The 20,356-nt window shown below is 39.7% G+C and overlaps 2 protein-coding genes across 4 annotated transcripts in view; both read left to right on the top strand.

Moving 5' to 3' along the window:
• hipk3a (homeodomain interacting protein kinase 3a) overlaps positions 1-8,357 on the top strand; it is a 28,428-nt gene extending 20,071 nt beyond the window's left edge. Inside the window, exons 11-18 of the mRNA XM_088417154.1 lie at positions 691-785; positions 958-1,112; positions 1,430-1,576; positions 1,668-2,015; positions 2,219-2,380; positions 2,489-2,760; positions 4,982-5,124; positions 7,172-8,357. Coding sequence (XP_088273280.1) covers positions 691-785; positions 958-1,112; positions 1,430-1,576; positions 1,668-2,015; positions 2,219-2,380; positions 2,489-2,760; positions 4,982-5,124; positions 7,172-7,699 — 1,850 coding nt within the window. The 3' untranslated portion in view covers positions 7,700-8,357. The remainder of the gene's footprint in view (positions 1-690; positions 786-957; positions 1,113-1,429; positions 1,577-1,667; positions 2,016-2,218; positions 2,381-2,488; positions 2,761-4,981; positions 5,125-7,171) is intronic.
• An 8,192-nt stretch (positions 8,358-16,549) lies between these two features.
• Positions 16,550-20,356, top strand: part of kiaa1549la (KIAA1549-like a) — a 98,845-nt gene continuing 95,038 nt past the window's right edge. For all 3 annotated transcript variants that reach the window (XM_088416481.1, XM_088416480.1, XM_088416479.1), the window contains exon 1: positions 16,550-17,021. In XM_088416481.1, the coding sequence (XP_088272607.1) occupies positions 16,790-17,021 (232 nt within the window). In that variant the 5' untranslated portion in view covers positions 16,550-16,789. The remainder of the gene's footprint in view (positions 17,022-20,356) is intronic.

Raw genomic sequence — 20,356 nt, 5'->3', positions numbered from 1 at the left:
AGTTCTTTCAGTCACGACCCACAGCTCGTGACCATAGGTGAGGGCAGGAACGTAGATCAACCGATAAATAGCGAGCTTTCCCCTTCGGCTCAGCTCTCTCTTCACCACGACAGACCGGTACAGAGTCCGCATTACAGCAGACGCTTCACCAATTTGCTTGTCGATCTCTCGTTCGATCATACCCGTGAACAAGACCCCAAGATACTTGAATGCCTCGATTTGGGGCAGGACCTCATTCCCGACCAGGAAAGGGCACTCCCTTTTCTGACTGAGGACCATGGTCTCAGATTTGGAGGTGCGTATCTTCATACCAGCCTCTTATGCTACAAACGGCTCTTATGGAGGTTGGAGGTCACGGTCTGTAGAAGCTAACAGGACCACATCATCTGCAAAAAGTAGAGATGCAATGCTCAGACTCCCAAACCAGACTCCCTCAACACTTGGGCTGCGCTTATAGATTCTGTGCATGAAGGTAATGAACATTATCTAGAAACTGCATCTTCTTTATCCTTGGGTTGTCTTAGGTCAATACTACAATTGGTTTGACGAAATTGAACTTTTGAGAGTGATAGAAATACCAAAAAAAAAACAAAAAACCACAAAAATAAGGAAGGGGGCAAATACTTTTTCATAGTATTGGCATTTGTTGGGCTTGAATGTGTGCGTGTGTGTGTTTTGTGACTTTTAAAGGTAACCTGAACCAGTCAGTCAGGTACTCAGTTCCCATGGTACCTCAAGCTCCTCCTCTACAGACCCTCCAAGTCAGGCCTAGTGTAATACCACAGGTAAGACAAGAACTTATGCGGTTAACCTTTAACCCCTTACACATAATACATATATACTGACATTTTTAAAATTAATATTTTATTCTAACACAAAGCATATCTATTTCTTCTTTTAAAAATTCTGCATTGGATTGCAAATATTATTATTGAGAACTTCTCTCTTGTCTTACAGCCAACCTGGTCTAACCGGGGTCAGCAACTCCTGGTACAAGCACCCTGGTCACAGATGACTGCAGTCGGTGTGCCACCAACACATCCTGTCCCACCACCTACCACGTCCCTAGCCAATGACACTGCAGTTTGCCCCCCAAGAATCCGTGATTGGAGGTAGGCTTTTACTATTCTATCAGCCACAGCGCATAGTGTGAAAAAAATGTTTAAAAAAAGACTTTTTTCCCACCCAAACAATGCCTCTTCCTGCAAATATTAGTTCAGCTTTTTGGGTATTGAAGCTTGCCAAAACACTGTTGTAGTCTACAATCATGCATTTGTATTTTCTGAAATGAAGACAAATAAGCAATTAACAGATTATTTAGGTTTGCTCTGAGTTTACAGCGGTTTTCCATTTGATGGACCCAACAGTTCAGTGCACAAAAAATGATTTTGCTTTGTCTCCCTGCTCACAATTTTGTTGACCAACACAGGAAAGTACATTATAGTACTTTGATGCAACAGTCACTCCTGACGAATCACATGCCAGCTGTATCTGCACATCAACCACTCAACATTGGCATAGCACATGTTGTGTGGCCCCAGTCAGCAACTAAAAGAAACAAGCTACATCCCAATAGGTGTGGGGTCCTTTAATAGACATTGCTTTGCCATTTCATTCAAACCCAACTTATTCTTTAACTATCTTTGCATTCCCTTTTGTTTTAAAAGGAACCTGTCCCACCCGACTAACATCCACACAGCTCACTGTCCATCCCCCAAAATGGCCAATGTCGTTGTTCAGGCTGTGTTAGGAATCAGTAAATCGCAGACAAAGGTACCTCTGGTGGAACCCCAGCAGCAGACAAATCTAAATTCAAATGAGGAGGAGGAAGATGATTCCCAAGAGAGGTTGGGCTGCCTCAATGAGAATGTACTGAACAAAGCTCTGCAGCAAGATGTCATGCTACTCATGGGTGAAACGCCAAGCCCGACTCACAGCGTGATCAGCATCCACAGTGAACCGACAGATGGTGACGAAGTAGAGGAAGAGAAACCACAGTTGCACTGTCAAAGAGGGTAAGGGTCTTTTACAATGGACGTAATGGTGAAAAATAGATTTCGCAAGAGAGAGCAATCTGGAGAACATTGTAGCACTGGTTGGAGGATAAAAGTCAATTGTCACTGTTTGCATTATTGTAATTCCAAGACTGGTGACCTGTAAACATCATAACTGACGATGGATTATGGCTTCAAAATAACCTGTTTTGTTCTCTGTATAGGTGTAAAGAGCAGTGTGTATGTGAGGTATGCAGAAACACCAGTGTGACTATGGAACGAGTGTGTTCCCTTAGCAGTCCTGATAGCAGCCTGAGCACCAGTTCATTTGCATCAAACTCCCTGCACTCCAGTCCATCTGCGTCACCCTGCAAAAGATCCAACAGGTTTTTTCTTATCTGTTTGTGTGTGTTTGTTTTACAAATAATTTGCGTGTTCATTTTCTCCAAGAATAAAAATACAAGCATTTTGAGTGTACCAACCGATGTTTCCAGTATGTCCGAAGATGATGGTCATGAGAGTGGCTGTGACACAGTCGAGGGCTCCCCTACATCCAACACTTCAACATCCCCCCATGGCAACAGTCCATATTGTCTCTTCGACAACAGTCACCACAACAGCCGCTCAGGTTTTGCTGCTGTGATAGCACCATTACCTTCTCCTGCAGTGCAGGCTATTCCTCGAGATATCAGGACAATGGTGGTTCCACCAATGAAAGTCCAAAACAACAACACTCAAGGAACACAGGAGCTTTTCCGGAGAACAGGTTAGTATGACCACCATTCAATGCCTAACACATTCAGTAGGCCACCTGTCATAAAAGTAGTCATTCACCATATTAAACCAGATTGGGGCAAAGTACCGCCTGGGGACCACATCCGGCCGTTCCACACAGTCACTGAACGGCCATCACAGCGATCAAAAAGTGATAGTAAAACTTAAAATTTTATATTGATTTTATATTTATCTCATGTGGACACCACTTTGTGTGACTTAACAAGCAAGAGCTACAACTTGTCAACTTTGCAATGTCAATTTAACTGTTTTTTCTGTAAGCAATGCCTTTCTTGATGCCAATTGAGGATGATAAAAAATCGACTTAATCATGCTGACATTGTATTGTACGGCATTTTGGCCTTTGCTGCAGTAGCGTTGAGCATTAATATGTCGCCACAAATGCCTAATATAATATCATCTGGCATAACCAGTCTGATTACTTTTCAAATAAGATGATAAGATATCAAATAAAATTTGATTAATTGATTGATAAGATGAGGGGGGAAAAAAGTAAGATAGCTAGAGTATGTAAATAGCATTGATGCCATGCTGCCTCAATGTTTTTGCTAAGATAAAACAAATAAAAACAAACAAGGTTTAGAAGAGGGTAATAAAAAAATATTGTGACAGGTCAACTACGTTAAGTGATACTTTATGACACTATCGATTATCTTTCCTCGATGCGGTGTTCAACAGCGTGTTGCCCGCCTGCCTAGACTCCTCTGCAGCTTCATAGCAAGTGGCATGTATTGTTACGCAAAACGCAAGTATTGTTATTGGAAAAAAAATTAAAGCGGTCAAACGGATTTAAAAAAAAAAAAAAAAAAGGAGCAGGAACCCAGCCACTCGTGCATTCATTTTACTAAGTGACATACCTTGTCACTGAGTGTGCGGTACTTTTTGAAAGCACACAATTTTATCATTCTCCAGTTATGAACTCCCATCACTTGTTTTTTGGGTGTGTATTCTGCAGGCCAGAAGGAAACAGTAGGGGCTTGCCGCCCTCTAGTGGACCATAGAGGTGTCAACAGGTGATCTTGCCAGACTAGCAAACGTGACCTAATTTATAATCTTTCGTACTTGACTTGCATCCAAACAGCAAAATATATTGTTGCTGACAAATAGTGACTTTGCCTCCATCAGAGTAGCATTCATCAAAACAAATACTTATTTCAAATTGTTGTTCCTACATTGGACACCATACTAGCACTTAATTGCAAATATTTCAATATAATTGAGGGATAGTAGTTTTTAAATGTTACGTTTTTTAATTATATGAATTAACTTCTCTTGGAGGGAAAGGTGGATGCATTTTTCATCCTCTAAAGAGACTTCTCTTTTATATGGAGATTCATAATACTCAGCCAAAAAAAAACAAAAAACCTGCATATAATGAGGTCACAATTTCCCTTTTTTTGAAAATGGTAGTTTGTTGGATCTTTACTCCTTTATTCAGTGGCACCTGCAACTGTCAGCTAGATGAATGGATTTTTCTAAGGGTCACAAATGAAACGTTTTTAAATTGATTGTCCCATTGAATAATCCATCAATAACACAAAGAAATTGTCCAAGTAATTGATGGCATAATCTATGGATTGCCATTTCTGTTGCTGGAATAATACCTCCAGCCATCCACAACAACAATTGGTTGTACGCCATTGGCCATTACAAATATGGTTTCTTATCAAAATGATTTGGTTTCGATAGTTTTGAGGCATTTTCTTTTTTTTTTTTTTTTGACAGTATACAATGTCATAATCTCCTTTCGCATCACAAAAAAATGGCTGCTGTCCAATAAATTCCTCAAATATGTTTAATATGTGACCCCATCCAAGTCACACGAGTTATCATCCTTAATGAATCATGAATACATTTACTGCACTGTTCATGAAATTGAATGTCCAGGTTTTATTTGGCTATATTTCAGTTATAAAATCCTGCAGTTCTTTTACAGTGCAAGCTCTTCAACCAAAATTTGAAACGTTACCCCTCTTTAGAATTTTGTCTAAAGGGAATGCCAATATAGTTTATATGAATGAATACCTGCTATACTTTGCATGCTTGTTTGAAATGTTGACATTTTCCCTAACTCTTTTCCCTTGTCTAGTCTTGATTGCCATGTGGGCAGTTCTCATTGCATTCTAGTTATTTAAATTGTCAAAGCTACATATCTGGAGAGCTATATATCTAACTGAATTTCTTTCTTTAAGTTTCAGAGTCATGGTCCCGATCCAGAGGGCGCTGCAACATTACAGGCCAACAGAGCACTCCCTCCTCCATCCCCCTACTACAATCAACACCTATGTCATGGCAACAAAAACTGCAGCAGCAACACCCAATGAGCCTCGGCCAGGTCTTGTTATCTTCTTTATTTCGATTACTTAAACTGGCACATATTACAGTTAACTCTCATTAGTCGTAGAGAATATGGTCCAGACCCAGCCATGATAAGATGTATAACTCTCCATGTACAGACCTTGGGGTTTTCAAGCTAGTCACTGTTCACAGTTTGTTTACTGTAAATCTGACACACAAAACAAATGACAGTGTATTCCATTATTGAAATGTTCAACCAAACCATATTGGTTGTAACGTGAATCCAAACCTATGTTAATTAGCTAATGTGTGTAAAAACATCAGAATTGTATATACATATTAAAAATTGGAATCAAAATGATATACAAAGCGCTACAGATCTATTATATACATGCATACAATTAAATAACATCACAAACAAAAATATACAAAGGATTTATTTACTTTTGAGTGACGTGACGAGCTTGTTATGGCCATATTCCCTAGTGAGGGTAGCTAGCTCAGCATTTTTCGTATTTCTTGATTATCTCCAGCTTCATTTCCACATAAATCATCCTCTTACATCTCTCTTTAACATCATGAGCAATCTTGGGACCCATGGCTAACCAATTAAAGTTTCAATTAAGCACTACAATGCACAATAAATACCATATTTAAAGCACTCTAGAAACGAGATCAAGTCTTTAGGCAGCCATCTTTGTGACCCTGTGCACCGACCAATAGCAGACCAGCATCTTCATGACTCTGTGACGCCGACCAATAGTAGACCAGTACCTTAGGGAGTCGTGACGCCGACCAATAGCAGACCAGCATTGTTGTGACATAAGCGGTGACGTGTGTATAGACCAGTGGTTCTTAACCTAGGTTCGATCGAACCCTAGGGGTTCGGTGAGTCGATCTCAGGGGTTCAGTGGAGCCTCCGCCGCAGAGGTCCACCCCTCAGTCTAAAAAAATCATATTTTATTTTTTTTACTAAAGAAGGGTTTGGTGAATGAGCATATGAAACTGGTGGGGTTCGATGCCTCCAACAAGGTTAAGAACCAGTGGTATAGACGTATGAGCGCACACTGATCACCGTTGCATGTGTCGAAAAAAAAAAAAGCCAGACTGACAGACAGACAGACCAACTATTACAATTTTGCCTGACTGGGAAAAAAAAGGCGGAAAATGGGCGGGGCTCTGACGGATGTCGGACCAGCAAAAAAAATGTATGTTGCCCACCTCTAAATTACAGTATTATTGAAAGCTGACTAATTGGTCTGGTCATATCCTTATTTTTTAATGCTCCACAAGATCAGCTTGCTGGCCAAAATGCTGGGCTGTACTTTTGACACCCCGAAAAAAGATGGTCTGCTCTTTTAATGCTAACACAATTTGAAACGCCATAAACTTGCTACATTAAAATAGTATTGATGTTGCACAGCTTAAGATCTGCAAACACATCTTCACCTCATCCTTTTTAAAACAACCACCGCCGAAACAAAGAGCTGTACCTAAATGAAAATCAAATACAAGACAACAAAAGGGAATTAAGCATTGAAAAGTGAATAAATAGCATGTTCAACCCTACCAAATGCACATCATTGTTCGCTGGCATGTATCATCCCTTGACACCCTCTCTAAGCATCTGTAGTGGGGATCAAAAGATTAGGCACCATGAGTTAAAAACAAGTATTTACAGAATGTGCAGTACCAATCTAGAGAAAGATGGCAAAATCCTAATAAAGCATCAAGTTATAGATGAGGCATATTCATAATATATCCCCAAAAGTTACATTCCAATTAAATTATTTATAGTTTAATCACAGAAAATATAAATTATGGCCTCTGCAAAAGTTTCGATATGGAATTTATTTCATGCATCGTTGTCTTTGGAATGCTGGTCCATGTCATGGATTGTTCACAGTCATCCTCTGGAAAGTTGATGTCAACCTAAAAGGGTTTTTTTTTTGTCTTTATTTAATAATAATGTGCAGACTCATCTGACCTTTCCCCATCCACCAACCGTGGTTTCACTATTGGTCCTACCTTGCTATTTTTAAAACTGTTTTTTTTTTCTTTCTTTTTGTTTTGTCCTGCTTTAGGTGCGGCCTTTTGTTTCAAATCACAAAACCAAAGAGTGGAACGGCAATTATGGGCCACTGCGACCTCACGCCTTTATTCCCCCTACTGTCCACACACACAAGTTCCCGCAGGTGCCGCACAGCAGCCCCAAGCACAAGTTAGGCGCCCCACCCACACACACCCTGTTTTCTTACCCTCCCAGCGGCCCTTTTACCGCAGCCCACCCTCTGTTGACCGCTCATCCTCCTCCTCCTCTACTTCAGCACAGCTACAGCCTCTGCCACCCCCAAGGGGGCGCTATTGTCCACCAGGTGACCATGGGCCTCAGCAGCCGCTCTCAGCATCCTGGCTATCACAGGCTCCTCCCCTCACCAACAGTCCAACCACATCAACAGCCTGGCTATGCCCACCACCCCCACCAGTTGAAGCCAGGCTTCCCCCCGCCACTGCCCCCTCCTCACCCATACATGGCCTCGCCAGCCGCCTACACAGGCTTCCCTCTGAGTCCCACCAAACTCAGCCGCCGTCCTCAGTTCTCTTATATTTGAGGAACAGAGCGGGGCCGCAGCAGCGCCATTGGGTCTGCCCGAGGGGCATGATGGCCAATGGTAAACGCATTGGAGCTGTGACATGCAGCGGAGCACAAAAGAAACACTTGTAATCAGGAAAGTAACACGCGCTTGGCAAAAGGGTGAAATAACGTTAGATTGTTTAGGGAAATTCACCGCGTCTCCGAAGGTTGGTAATTCAGCAATTGTGTTAAATTGTACGGAGCACCTTCGGGTCGGTGTGACTTCCTGTAAAATCATGTCTGCCAAGTGGATGAACCTTTGAGCTTTACTGAATGCAAGAGACGAAACATATTCACAAAATTTAAGGCTGTGTCCTTTGCACATAATTTCTGTCTTGTTTTCTTTGAGAATCAGTTTTATGCGGCTACCTTTCATTTCATGTGTGCTGCCTTGTAGCATGGACGTACCACGCAGTTGTTGAAGCCATGCTTGGTTGTAAGGCTCTCTTTGTTTGTTTGCTGCTGCCGCCATTTGCCAGTGCCTTAACAGCAGTCCAAGATGCCGCTTCAGGAGTTTATAAATACAGGTGTGTGTGTGTGTGTGTGTGTGTGTGTGTGTGTGTGTGTGTACATATTATATATATATATATATATATATATATATATATATATATATATATATATATATATATATATACACGCACACACAATTATGAAATCTGTAAATTTGAATAGGCATGCAGCACTTCTTAGCCTTCAAACTCTGAATATGGGTAAATAGGAGGACTCTTTAATATGTTTAAATATTGTTCAACTTCAGTTTGCTTGCTAACTCAGATTATGGTTTTACTTAGGCTGCACACTTAGGGCTTTGACTGAATGATTTTTTTAAAAGTGTATAAAGAGTGATTTGATATTTTGATAATCAATTTCTACTCACTATAGTACTTAATTCATAACAGTATTGTCACTGTTTACTTTAACTGCAATACAATCTAGATGCTCCCTGGATTGCCCAATGTGTTTGTTATTCCATTTAGTTGATTTGCCGTTTTTAGATGTTTGGGAGTGGCGTAGATCTTAAGAGAAATTCTGTTAAATGCTTACAAGTGTTTGAAATAATCTCGTACAGTAATTGACAGTATCCTCGCTGAGCTGTTACGTGCGTTTCGGCGTAACCGTAAATGTTTTTAACGTTTGACCTGTCCTCGGTTGAAGCCTGTCAGTTATGTTACATTCCTTCAGGGTGGATTATGCGTAGCCTTGCTATTGTTTTCATGTTTTTAATTGTTGTGTTGAGTAGTGTTCAGCTGGTGTTTTTATGGAAATCCGCACCAAAGACCTTGTTTCACTCATCATTTTTCTGGGCGCAGTTGATGCTTTTCATTCTTTCACCTCCAGCGAACTGTTGCAGTTTGACGTAGAAATAAATATTGTCAGAGATCTATTTTAGAAATGAGGTTGAGGTTTTATTTTTCTGAGATATATTTGGCAAATTGTATTTGGAATGTATAGATATTACGCTGCTATGTAATGATTATCTGCCACTTTGTAGCTGTGAATTTAGAGGATTAATCCCATTTAAGCCCGCAATTCTCAGTGTTGTAGTTCTGGTGACTAGAAGTGGCTTTTACTTTGATTATAGAATATAAATGCTATCCTACAAGCTAGTGCCTCTGTATATCTGCTATAATGTTTTGAAGTGAATTGTTATCTGCTGTATTGGAAGTTGAGCTTTTTTTTTTTTTTTTTGGTGTGTGTTCATGTGTGTCTATTAGCATCAGTATTTCATCTTGAAATGTAGGCTGAGATTAACTCTTATCCTTTATCCAGTGTGGTGTTGATTTATTTTTGTTTTAGTATGTATTGTGACATGGCTTTTTCTATATCGGGCTGTATTTGAGACTCTTTGTACTGTACGACTAGTGCCTTTCTCCAAACTGGCTGACGGAGGATATCTCAGTGATATCATACAATTTGCAAACATGTGTACTGGTTCCTTCTTAGAGGATAGACCCCTAACGTTGACATCACCAACAGTTTGAAAATAATATTTCTTACAGTATCCTAAGAAAGTACAAGTCAGGGAATGTATATCGCGCTCACCAAGAACACAACGCAGTACTCAAAAAAATGTAGGACCTAAATTCAGACAAATGCAATGCTTTACCGTCACACCTGAATGTATTTGAGGAAAAATCAAATTCTGTCGCATAATACGTTTCCTGATCAATGTGTTCTCTGTTGCGATCAGAGAATATTGTAGTTGGTTCTTGTATGCAGCTTTTACCATAGGTAGGCATCATGTTTATTCATTTGTCAGGGGTTCTTTCAAAGTGCTTTATCCATAAATCAAAGTTGCCCTCATCTATTTATTGTATGGGTTTTGCTATTTTGCCTATGTAATGTGCATTTCATGTATAATTTGCTACTATGTTAACAATCCTAAGTGAGTGGTTGCACAGTTCAAAATGGTGTACCTCTTCACGTCGGAATGTAGTATGCATGTATTTTGTGCCTGTGTCGTGGCTCAGCTCTCTCTATTAACATAAAAAAAAAGATAATTACACACGTGGACAAAATTGTTGATAGCTTCACTGTTTTTTGACACTACAAAATATAATAATATGAGAATGGCATATGAATTGTGGTTCAACGTAATTACACTAGAACTCCTCGACAAGTAAATCATATTTGCAGGCAGAAAGTTTTCACAACAGGGGGCTTTTCACTATAGCAAATCTATGTTTCGGACGTAAACATCCGAGCAATCCGTGCAATCACAATCTGACTGAAGTTAAAAAACAAAACATTAAAAAAAAAAGAAGAAGAAAAATGAAAGAAATTGCCAAATCTACATACAATAAGCATTCATTTTCATACTTGTAACAATTTCTTGCATAATCACTTTGCTTCATCCATCATATTACTTTATCCTGTCTTCAAGTGTTGACTTGGTTAAAGCTCCGTGCGGCTGCACTCGTCAAAATGACGTCATTTCGGCAGCCGCTCCCCCTCCACGCAGAGTCCATGTGGAACGGGTTTTCCGCAACGCGTTTCTTCTGGGATTTCTTTACGAGCGGACAACGACTATTGCTTATGGAAGTTCGCTGGTACAAACACCTTTATGATTTGCCTGAAAAGGAATACTGTGATCTAAATACCGTAAACAACTCTGGTCTGTTTAGACCATTTGAATCGATTAGGATTCTCTACCTCTGTTATAAAGTATTGTTGTTTGTATGCTGTAGAGTCAACTTACTGCCACCTATAGTATGGGAGAATATTGACAGACGGGAAAAGCTGCCTGAGTATACAGTGCTAGCCAAACGCGACGTAAATGGAGAAAAAAACATTTCGTTTTGCAACAGGGATTTTTTTCATTGTAGGAGGAAGAGGGAAAGGCTTCAATGCACGGATTTTTTTTTTACACTGGGGGATTTTTTCTGTACATGCAGGTTTCCTTGTCGAGGAGTTTTACTGTATTAATTACTGGAAGATGAGAGAGACAATTATAGTTTGTCAAGGGTAAACACTACAAGAGCATCTCCAAGCAGCTTGATGTTCCTGTGACTGCATTTTCACATTTTAGATTTTCATGAGCCACAATTTCTTTCAGTGCCAAGCGTTATCTGAAAAGGCAACCTCAAGTGCCAGCCGATTTTGAGCGTTTAAGCACATCTTTCAAGGCCGACAGAATATTGCATTATATGACTATCTAGTCATTGGTGGTACCGTGTAAAAGATTTGATTCCATTCTTTACCTTGAAATAGAAGGTACGATTCTGCCTTATTTTGTTCTTCAGTGATCATGGTTGGAAAGTTGGTCATTTGAGTTACACCAAGCTTTGGACAAAAGGAGAAAATTCGTTTTTTTGTTTTCTACACAAGATTGACCGACACAAAGCTATTTTTCTCTCAACAGTCCTCCCCTTTGATTAAACACGGAAAAAAAACAATGAAAATGTGTATTTAATGGCAAAAAAAAACAGTTTGCATTTGTTTATAACTACAGCAATGTTCGATTGGCATAGTATTAAGAGGGGCGCTGTCCACGACTGTCATCCATCCGTTCATTTAAAACATAGTGGATAATAATTCTTGTCACAGGCACACAACCTAAGTATTGTACATGATGAAAATTCTCGTCTATGGCACTGAAAGACTTAACGTGACATCAAAAATTCATGGCAAAATGAAGAGGCAGATAACGTTTTTTTTTTAACCAAAAGATACTAGAATAGCCACCAAATAAAATAAAGGTTAACTCCAAATTACATCAAGATACATCAGCATAGAATTGCATCTTCTGTTGTTTTACTAAATGTTGACAAGATACAAAGCGTCAGGGAGAATGTCCTATGGACAGACGAGACAACACTGGAACTTTTTGACAAGGGCCCAATCTCTATGTTCCCGATGTAGAAACGAACCATATGTCCAGAGAAAAAACACCTTTGATAGAAGTGACTGCATCGTCAAATATTTAGTTAGAGTATCTTAACTTTGATCCAGGCCTGTCACATTTTTTTTCCATTATTTTTGTTATTACTGCTTCTAATACTACTGCTACTATTGAATTAACGGCGGGATATAAACAATTTTGCTCACGTGTGCATGTTCCTTTTTGCTGGGCTCTTATAGTTTCAATCACATACGTGTTGTTTCTGTCAGATGGAATCAAATCATCACGAGATAAAAGCATATGATGTCCCCTAATCCCTAACTTTATCTTTGGTAATCCATGCAGTCATCAGAGAGTCAAAGTGTTTCCGCAGGCAAAGCCCAGCATCATTTGAACGTTTCAACATTCGCCTTCTTAATAGATTTTAGTTCCATTGGTTTTTGGTCTTTTTTTGTGCTGGCACCTGTGTAAGTTTGTAGTTGTAATTCAATTTAGATGCTGTGTCAAGATTTCTTTGTTTTTATCATTGTTGCACACTGAGCTGCAGAAATATCCAGTTTAGTCCTCAGACTCATTTAAGTTTAATCAGTACCACAGTTCTCTTTTATCTTTGGTTGATGTTGTATTTAGTTAATTTATAGATACAAATTGATACGTTGAAACCATTTCCGTTGAAATTAAGGGTACATTAGGTTTTGTTTTTTTTTTTTTGATGATTTTGTGTTCTTAACCGCTACACTAGTTGACATGTAGCACCTGCACTGTGCAATAAAAGCATTATGAGGACTGGGAAAATAATTGTTTTGGCTGTCATGTGTGCTATTTTTTTCCCCCTTCCAGTTCTGAGTTTTAGTGTGACCAGGCCTTATGTACTTAGTCACAAAAAGCGGGTTCCTTCTTGGTGACTTATTGGTGAGCGTCAAATTATGAATTGATGTCAAAGTTCACTTTGAAATAATAATAAAAAAAATCTATATATATTTATATCTTGTTATTCATTTTCTCTGTGTTTTATTTTGATAATAAATGTTGCCTATAATATTCATCTATACACAAACTGTATGCTGTATATCCCCACCTATACATATGGCGTCAGGCCATAACCTCGTAACAATTAGGTGAATTTCATATTAAAAAAAAACAAGTCCTCAGACGTTTCTCTCTTTTTTTTTTCCAACCAGGTATTGGCCAATCTTAAGTGTCGAAAATGACCTGCTCTTTTTCTCAATCCGGTGCTAATGGTTGAACAAACGTCATATTTTTGTGTTTTGAAAAGTGATGATTTTGGAGAAAGGAGGGTTCCACACAACACTCTTGTGTACAAGTAGAATAACTATGGAGGCTTGCTGCTAACCTTACCCCCACCTAAAACATCTATTTTTGAAACGGCTGTTCCTAACCTGACTGATTGAACTTAAATATTGACATTGATATTAACATTGAAATTGTGGAATGCACTAACTCTTTCTGTGTGAAGCATTAAGCTAAATAAGAAAGGGGGTAAAATACAAAAAAAAAAAGATTTGTCATGTCTTCAAAGGTTCACGATACCATACAGATGAAATGATTTGTACTGGTTTGAGGCTTAAGCCAACCTTCTACTGGATCTGTAAAAAGTGTAATGAGCTACATTTAGAATGGAAAATCCATATTTCCAGTTATGTTAGCGAGAGTAATATAAAACTATTATATTACGGACTTAATGTGAATGAAGCTTTGTTAGCAAAAGCGAAACCCCAGTGCAGTGATTCAGGAGACTTTATTTTCCCCATCACAACGTACGAGCAACGAGCCCTCAAGAGTTTTCTTGGTTTTCCAGTTCTCACCGTGACCATAATAACGTGGAACCTACAAAACTTGGGCAAATATGTCAGCACCGGATGGTAAGTTACCCCTGACTTTCATGGACACAAAGAAAATGAAAACACAATTCTTAACCATTCAAAGTAGAATGCAGGACAGGAATCCAGGAGCATTAACAAGAGGCATCAACACAACCAGTGGTGGACCGTCAAGGCCAACAAGGCCTTCTCTGCTGGCCTAACATAACCTGACATTATCATAATTAGGATAAACTATAATAATTATAACTAAAATGAAACTCAATTTCCTTTTTAACGTGTGTATATATATATATATATATTTATTCTTCATATTCTGTTCTTTTCGTGTATTATAATATCCATTTGGTTACGCTCCTGCAAGTGTTGTAGTTTTAAGTTGGAGTTTTTAGCCAATTAGAATTCAGCTAACTTGTGTTGCCAGGCTGTTTGTAATCTGCCTGCTCCCGGAGGCTCTAGGGCAGCAGTCCCCAACCACCGGTCCGTGGATTAACTGGCACTGGGCCGCATGCGCTGCACCCGAAATAATGTTTTGGAAATGATTTAGTTTAACAGTTCATGCGTTTGTCCTTGAGCTTTGTTTTTGTTTGGCTCCACTTCTGGCCACTGTCGATATTACATACATTGTGAGAAGGATGATGTGGTTTTCAGAGAATTCGCCAGCAGCAGTAGCAGCTGATCGATTGTGACCGCCGTTTGTTTTGGTGAGTGCAAGCCTTTTCTTTCTTTATTGTTTCATTTTTAATATTTCTGTTATTGTATTTCGTTCATATTCAATTAATGGTAAAGAAATAAAATGTTGTTCTGCTTATATTAAACTGTGATTTGTAATGTGGACTTCATAACATTTCGTGGATGTTTGTTTTCATTAGTATTTTTTTTTTAAGTTTTGACAGCATCATGTATAATGCCAAGTTTTATTGTGATGCGGGTTTATTGATGTTTAAAAGCTCTGGAAAATAGCCTGTGTAGCCCAGTAATGCATACGTGTTTGCATGGGGGGTATTTATTCGAGAGTCTGACAACACTGAAGGCATACGTGTGTAAATCACGGACCGGCACTGAACACAGCATATGCAGCGGATATGAAGATTGGCTAAGGTAAATTCTTGTTGGATTGCAATGTCTTTGCTGCTGTTTTTAGTCATTCTAACTCCCATACCGATCATTGTGCACCCTTGTGACACCTGTGCTGTGTGGACTAGTAAACACAAGAAAAGAAAAACGGTGCAAAAAAAGAAATGCAATCATGAAGAAACAACATGGACTCAAATTTAAAGCAAAAGAAATGCAAAAAAAAAAATTGCATCCTGAGATGGAAAAAGCAGGAATGACAAAATGCTGCATTGACCAGTCACACTACAGGGGTGCAAAAGTAAAAGAAGATAGTTTGATAATTTCTGAATCCTTATTCCTCATATATGTCATTTGTAATTTCAATAATGTAATACAATAGTAGTAGTAGTAGTCGTCATAGTAAGAAAAACTAGAATGAAGATTGCATTAGCATCCTCCAACATTTTCTCAGTCTCTTTACTTCATCCTATATAATGTCATGAATTACTTACTGTATGCCTACTGTACAGTTCCGTGTTGGGCAAATGATTTCAAAGCTGTAATGCATTATTTATGACTTATTATTGCCATTTCAAAGTAATTTGTTACGTTAAAATATTACTGTATTTGAAATGTAAGGCATTACACAACTATTGCATTACTTTTATATTACCCTCACCAGCATAACTGCAAATATGGATTTGCCATTCTAAATGTAGCTCATTACGCTCAATGTACATCCAGTGAAAGGTTGGCTTAATCCTAAAAATGGTACAAAATATTTAATCTGTATTGTATTGCAAACCTTTAAAGACATGACAAGATACATTTTTTTGTATTTTAATTCATTTATTACTTAGCTTCACAGCATAGTTTATGCTTTAGGCAGAATTTCCAGAATTTTCCAGTGACGTGCAGTGAGGTTCATTGCTGGGGAGGCACTGACGTCACAACCAGTTACAAACATCATGAGCACCGTATTCATACATTTCATTGGCAGCAGTTAACTGTTTAAAATCTCATATCTGCGTTCTTTAAGCATACAACATGCAGCACACAAAAATGAATTAATGAAATGACGTCGACATCTGTTGACGTCCGCAACTGCTTTGATTAAATCATTCTGTATTCAATCTGACAAGCCAGAAAATAAAATAGATGTCTTCAAATGGCTAACTAGCCTGTCATCTTTCCCAGCAAAAGCATGTAAAAGTTTAACTTAGTTATTGTATTAATCGGCTACATTAAGAAATATTAGTTCATATAGTATTCGTATTTGAACATTGAATTGCGGCATTAAGATAGCACACCGGAGCCCATGCAATTAGGACGCTCAGGCCTCCAGATGAGGGCAATGGAGCTATGTTGTGCTGTGTATGTACACAAGCCCCAGTAATGAATTAAGGCGGCGCCCCCCATATCAGTAGCATACCTTCGCAGGTACTCTTGAGTGGACGATGGCTGATTTTGCCACTTTGTGACGACAATGTTAATGCTGGTCAGAATGCGCTTTTCCGTTCCCGAAATGAGAGCGCTGTTTTATTTTGAAGGCGCCATCAACTTACTTCCGGTTACAAATCCAAAATTGACGCGCTGGCGAGCGCCTTTGCGGTCACAGCAGGGATATCAGACTTCACAGACACACACGGAGACAGCGTGACGGCTTGAAGCAAGAAATAGCTCATTGTTTGTTTCCCGGCAGAGAAGCAAAGCGAGCTCCCGGCAGAGGGTCCATGGGGAGGGGAGCCCAGCTTGTGCGCAGCCGGGGCAGCTTGATCGGATGCCGCCGTTAGCAGTTCTCCATTCCGCATTAATTGCTTGACCGATGGCTCCCAAACATGCGCTCTTTCCCAGCAGCGGCGGCCGCGGGGTCGGGGTCGGCAGGAAAAAGAGTCCGAAAGGGCAATTGTCGCTGTTTCTCGTTGCGCCGAACCTGGATGCGCGGACGCCGAGGCAGGAGAAGAGGACGCGGGCGCTGGGCGGGATGCTGGCCCGGTGCTTTGTGAGCGTCAGTGCGGTGCTGATGTTGACGATCCAGTGCTCCTTGGCTGCCGATGGTGAGACGCCGATGCTTCAAGCTTACACGACCTTTATTTTACGCCCTTCATCCACAATATGACAAAAGCAAAGATTGGTTCAGCTGTGATTCTTGCGCTCCTGAGATCCTCCTTTCAATTTGTTGTCGGGTTGTTGAGTAAGAGAGCTTGTTTGTTGGATATTAGCAGTTCTTAGAGACAAAGATCGGTGTGTTTGGAACAGCTGTTGGCATTCTTGCTGTATGCATTATACATCTTGGGGAAAAAAATGAAGCCAAAAAATTCAACCATTTATTGGACTTTTAACTGCCTGCTAAAACTTGCTCTGATTTGCATTTGGGATATGATAAGACTAAAATTGTAATTTTACTCAAACATAACAGCAAAATCAGAAAAAAATGATCATTTTCCTGTGTTGTCTTCATTTTAATACAGCTATCTATCATCGTATTTCTGGATGGCTTATGTAAACAACCTCCATCCTGTCTGAGTCTATTTAAAGCGTTTGTGGTTGAACATCACTTGTTCCAAGCGTCCCCAAACGCGCACTGGAAGCGCACACACTGGGCACACAAGCAGACACATGCAGCAACGCCGACAGCGCTCTAACTGCAATAATCCCAAATCTTTGATTTTTTTTTCTTCTTACTATTATTATTATTGTTAATATTACTCCAGTTAAGTCACAAAGCATCTACCTTTGTTCAACCTTTGGCATCTGTATCGGAGATGTTTAATTGTCAAGGAAGATCATTGATTTGTTATTTCCTTGTCCTTGAGGCATGCAAAGGAAAAACAACAACAAAATAGCTGCAAAGACCTACACATCAAAATTCAGCTCTTATAGAGGACCACAGTATTTCATAATGCAAATATTAAATATGACATCTTCAAGCCCGACGTTTTTAATGACTTGATTTTATAAATAATACAGAAAGAACGTTTTGAGAACTTTACACGAATTTGATCCACATTGATGGAATATGCAGATATTTTGAACAAGACTAGTGGTTGCTTGTAATGTCAATATTTGCCGCTCAAATAATGACATAATTGATCAGATCAACAGAATAAAGACATTATAGCAAATAATCTCGTAAACTCCATGGATGCTCTTAGTTGTGATCGTTAAGGCATAATCCAATGTTTCTTATATGTCTTTCCAGAAATAGAAGATGTTTGGGCTTTAAAATTCTTGAAAAGCAAACCTTCCCTTTTCTAATTATCCGGTACATTTTCACCAGTAATAAGTATTCAACCATCGCTTGATCACTGAGTCCAGCTTACAGATCAATGGTACAGTTTCTATTACATGATTTCATAAATAAATGCATTTACTCTAATCACAATAACAAAATTGCCAGTCACAGGCTTGCAAATCTGTGCCAATATTAGCTTTCTCTCAGGAGTAGAAACTGTCTGTATAGCTAACTGCTGACCAAAAGGACACACTTAAATAAGAAAACAAAACATTGTTTTAGTCTGATTATATCTGTAACGGGATTGCATGAGGTAGACGTTCAAGTAAGGCTATCAATCAATCAATCAATCAATCAAATTTTATTTATATAGCCCTAAATCACCGAAGTCTCAAAGGGCTTCACAGAATGAAAAGAGGTCATACAGAGACATCTTTTCAATGTAAGGTACACAACAGCATCCCCTGTCAAAGCTCCCAGAAGGGGAAGGAAAAACTCAAAAACCCCAATTTGGGGAAAATCAGAAACCTCCAGAAGGGACCACAGGTGGGAGGAGCCCCCTTCCAGGCCCACAGGTTGAAGTGGATGCTGCATGTACCGAACACAGAAACAATATAAATTACAGAAAACATATTGTGCTATATAGTGCAGTGATGTCTTGACAGCAGGCAAAGCCATTGGGCAGGAACCATCCCGCATTCCAGCCAGGTGGACCGCAGACGGCTAGACTCCTAACCCGTGATGGTCGACCAGCGCAGGACCCAATGGAGGCGGTCAAGTCAACCCTCACCATCTAGCTAGCCCCCTCTCCCGGCCGGAAGAGGGGGGCAGGAAAAAAGAAGAAGGCTGCAGACAGGCTAATTTAACTAAATGCTTTTGAGTATAGATGTGTTTTTAGTCGGGATTTAAAGATTTCTACCGAGGTGGCTGCGCGAACTTCCATAGGTAGGGCATTCCATAGTACTGGCGCGCGAATGGAAAATGCCCTTGATCCCGCAGACTTCTTTTTAGCCCGTGGGGTCGATAGCAAACCGGCATTTTGTGATCGAAGTTGTCGGGACGGAACATAAGGTGATACTAAGTCGACGAGATAGGAAGGAGCTAAACCGTGTAAAATTTTATAAGTAATTAACAACACCTTAAAATCACATCTCACGTGTATTGGAAGCCAATGCAGGTCAGCTAGAATCGGAGTAATATGATCAAACTTTCTCGTCCTTGTCAATAGTCTCGCCGCTGCATTCTGTACACACTGCAGGCTTTTAATTTGAGACATGGGAAGGCCAGAAAACAAAATGTTGCAATAGTCTAGGCGCGACGTAACAAATGCATGAATTAATGTTTCTGCATCGCTAAGAGAAAGAATAGGGCGAATTTTAGCTATATTGCGGAGGTGAAAAAACGCCGTTCTTGTCATGTTATTAATATGTGTTCGAAAGGAGAGAGTTGAGTCAAATATCACGCCGAGATTTTTTGCAGAACTACTTTGGGAAATAATACAGTTTTCTAGGTTCAGCGTGGTATTCTTAAGCAGGTGCTGATGATGAGCAGGGCCAATAAATAACATCTCAGTTTTATTAGGGTTGAGAAGCAGAAAATTGGAAGACATCCATTGTTTAATCTCGGCAAGGCAAGCCTCCAGTTTACTGCACTTGCACGGATCCGTTATTTCTAAGGGCATATAGAGTTGGGTATCATCAGCATAGCAATGAAAACTAATAGCATGTTTGCGTATAATATCGCCGAGAGGAATCATGTAGATGTTGAACAGTAAGGGGCCAAGTACTGACCCCTGCGGGACACCACATGAGACGGAGAAAGACTCAGAGATCGCGTCGCCATAAGAGACACTATATGCGTCCTTCCCAGGATGTAAGATCTGAACCAAGAAAGTGCTGATCCCGAGATACCAACACATGATCTAAGACGTTCTATAAGAATATGATGATCAATAGTGTCAAATGCGGCACTAAGATCAAGCAGTAATAATATTGATGAGATGTTGGAATCCGAGGCTAAGAGAAGATCATTCGTCACTTTTACTAGGGCTGTCTCAGTTGAGTGGTTGGCCCTAAAACCTGACTGAAGGAGTTCAAATCTATTGTTGTCTATCATAAAATCACTAAGCTGTTGTGTTACAACTTTCTCGAGAATTTT

The sequence above is a fragment of the Hippichthys cyanospilos genome, chromosome 6 (genome assembly GCF_059441005.1).
Source record: "Hippichthys cyanospilos isolate Australia breed blue-spotted pipefish chromosome 6, RoL_Hcya_1.0, whole genome shotgun sequence".
NCBI lineage: Eukaryota > Metazoa > Chordata > Actinopteri > Syngnathiformes > Syngnathidae > Hippichthys > Hippichthys cyanospilos.
The sequence above is the reverse complement of the archived record's forward strand: the minus strand, read 5'-3'. Positions and strand labels throughout refer to the sequence as shown.